The sequence below is a fragment of the Dendrobium catenatum genome, unplaced genomic scaffold, assembly GCF_001605985.2.
Source record: "Dendrobium catenatum unplaced genomic scaffold, ASM160598v2 original_scaffold_267856, whole genome shotgun sequence".
Classification (NCBI taxonomy): Eukaryota; Viridiplantae; Streptophyta; class Magnoliopsida; order Asparagales; family Orchidaceae; genus Dendrobium; species Dendrobium catenatum.
This window is the reverse complement of record NW_021586254.1, coordinates 1-1993: the sequence shown is the minus strand read 5'-3', so window position 1 is coordinate 1993 and position 1993 is coordinate 1. Positions and strand designations below refer to the sequence as shown.

General features: G+C 37.6%; 1 protein-coding gene across 1 annotated transcript; it reads left to right on the top strand.

The window, feature by feature from the left end:
* Nucleotides 1–124: 124 nt before the first annotated feature.
* Nucleotides 125–1980, top strand: LOC114579059. Its single transcript, XM_028692740.1, has 2 exons — nt 125–288; nt 1635–1980. The coding sequence occupies exons 1-2, from the start codon at nt 125–127 to the stop codon at nt 1822–1824; spliced, it is 354 nt and encodes a 117-aa protein (XP_028548573.1). The 3' UTR covers nt 1825–1980.
* The last annotated feature ends 13 nt before the right edge of the window (nt 1981–1993 follow it).

The following is a 1993-nucleotide window of genomic DNA, read 5'->3' as shown; positions in this document are numbered from 1 at the left end:
GCAAGAAGGAATTGAGAAGGGACCAAGATGAGGAAGGAAAGGTTGAGGATAGAAAAGAATAAAGGAAGAAGAGCGTCAAGAAGAAAGGGCTTAGAAGGTTAGTCTAGCGAATGCGGCGATTATAATGAAATGTGAATATATATGTTCGCGTCTCTGGGATGCGAAGTGGTACTGTTTCATTGGAACTATCCCGGACAGGCTAGTCAGTGCTGCTTCTGTTCGTGTCGATCCGGATCTACATAGCCTTTCCCGATTGAGAGAGGATAGTGATATAGAGAGGGCGAATACGTGAGCAACGAGTGACATATTGTATTGCCTAAATTGAACTAGGTGAGGCCGAGAGCCGCGTAGTGCAAGATGAGACGAGTAGAACATTAAAGGACAATACCACGAACGTTAAGGTACCAGAGTACCTAACTAAGAGTGAGTAGTTTTTTCTCCCAGAATAAAGGGAGAGCTAGAGAGTCACAAAATACTAAATAAAATTAATTAAAAATAAAGATAAAATACAAAAGTAATAATGGGGACAAAGAAAGAGAATTATCCCTAAGAATCACCTGAAAGTATGACCAGCAGGACGACTGCCGCGTAGAGTTCAGGAAGCCATACTGGTAGCAATTCGCCGTGAACCATCATACAATTGAGAGCTTTAATAAAATTAAAATTTGTTTTACGAAGGAGTAGTCAATTGCACGGCGGATGTGAGAGAAGGAAAGACTAATGGTTTGGAATGGACCGGCTTCTCTGTCACGAAGTAAGTCCATCCTTGGGACCCCTGTTGTGAGTCAGGTCAGTGAGAGCTGTTGAGGAGTCCGATCGAAAACCCATGATTGAGAGCGCCCGTAAATTTTGTGTTGATTAATTTTTTTACATGAGTGAATAAAGCTTTGTAGGTAGAAGTTATGCAAAAGTTATAGGATCATGTGTGTTTAATAAGATTTATCATAGAGTCATAATGAACGTTACATTTCTCGAAAGTCTTATGGTGACTCTAGAATAAGTTATTTAAATATACTGAGTGACAAACGAAATTTTTCGTAGGTAGATACAGTTATGCGTAAAGTGTTTTTAATAAAATAATTTGAAGATCATAAATGAAGTTATGGCGATAGTTTTCTTTATTTTGTTCTTTATCATTTTCCCTTGCTTCTGTTTTTGTCCCTTTCTTCCCTTCTATTCAACTTTTATTTTTCTTTTCATTTTCTTAAGATTGACGCATAAAAGACTAATGGATAAAACCACAAACTAATAGATTCCACAGCGAAATTTTCGCTCTCTTCCCTCTGTTCGCACGCCCAGATGGCATGAACTTCCTCAACTTCCTCTCCATTTCTTCTATAGCTAATATTTAGAACGTGGAGAAGAATTTTTACTTGAATTTATCAGATTAGTTGTTACATATTGCAGTTAGCATACTTGCAACATGTAATTAATGGAAATTTATTTGACAAAAACTCTTCACTGGTTGTGCACTTCGATTTTCTACAACGAAGAGGTTTAAGATGACGTCATTAGCTGCATTCATATTAGAGGTTAGTTGGTATAGTTAATATGTTTCTTCCTCCTAAATATCTGATTACTAGTTACTCTATTTGACTCGCGTGATAAGTTTAGTTGCTTCTCTAATGGCTTAGAATAGCGAACTCGAAGAATCACACGGCTCACAACCAGTCTGTCAAGCCTCACAAGAATGGAATCAAGAAGCCTAGGAGGCATAGGGAAGCATCCATTGAAGGGATGGATCCCAAGTTGCCTAGGAATCAGAGGTATTCAAGAAAGCATAATATGAAGAGTGGCGACTCAGGATTTGAAGCAAAGGAGTAGAAGAAGTGATGAGGACATCAACAAAAAATTCCAGCACGACTATCACTGTAGACATCGCAGATCGACGACCATTATCAGGAGCATCTATTTATTAGTTATTTTATGTTATTGTATTAGTATTATTATTATTTTTTTCAGTTTGTTCATTATACCTCTATGGAGAAGTTTA

Bases quoted from the DNA above. Each gene is read 5' to 3' on its own strand.
- LOC114579059 (XM_028692740.1), top strand. From the start codon at position 125: ATGAAATGTGAATATATATGTTCGCGTCTCTGGGATGCGAAGTGGTAC. The intron at 289-1,634 runs GTGAGCAACGAG...CTAATGGCTTAG, and splicing joins GATATAGAGAGGGCGAATAC to AATAGCGAACTCGAAGAATC.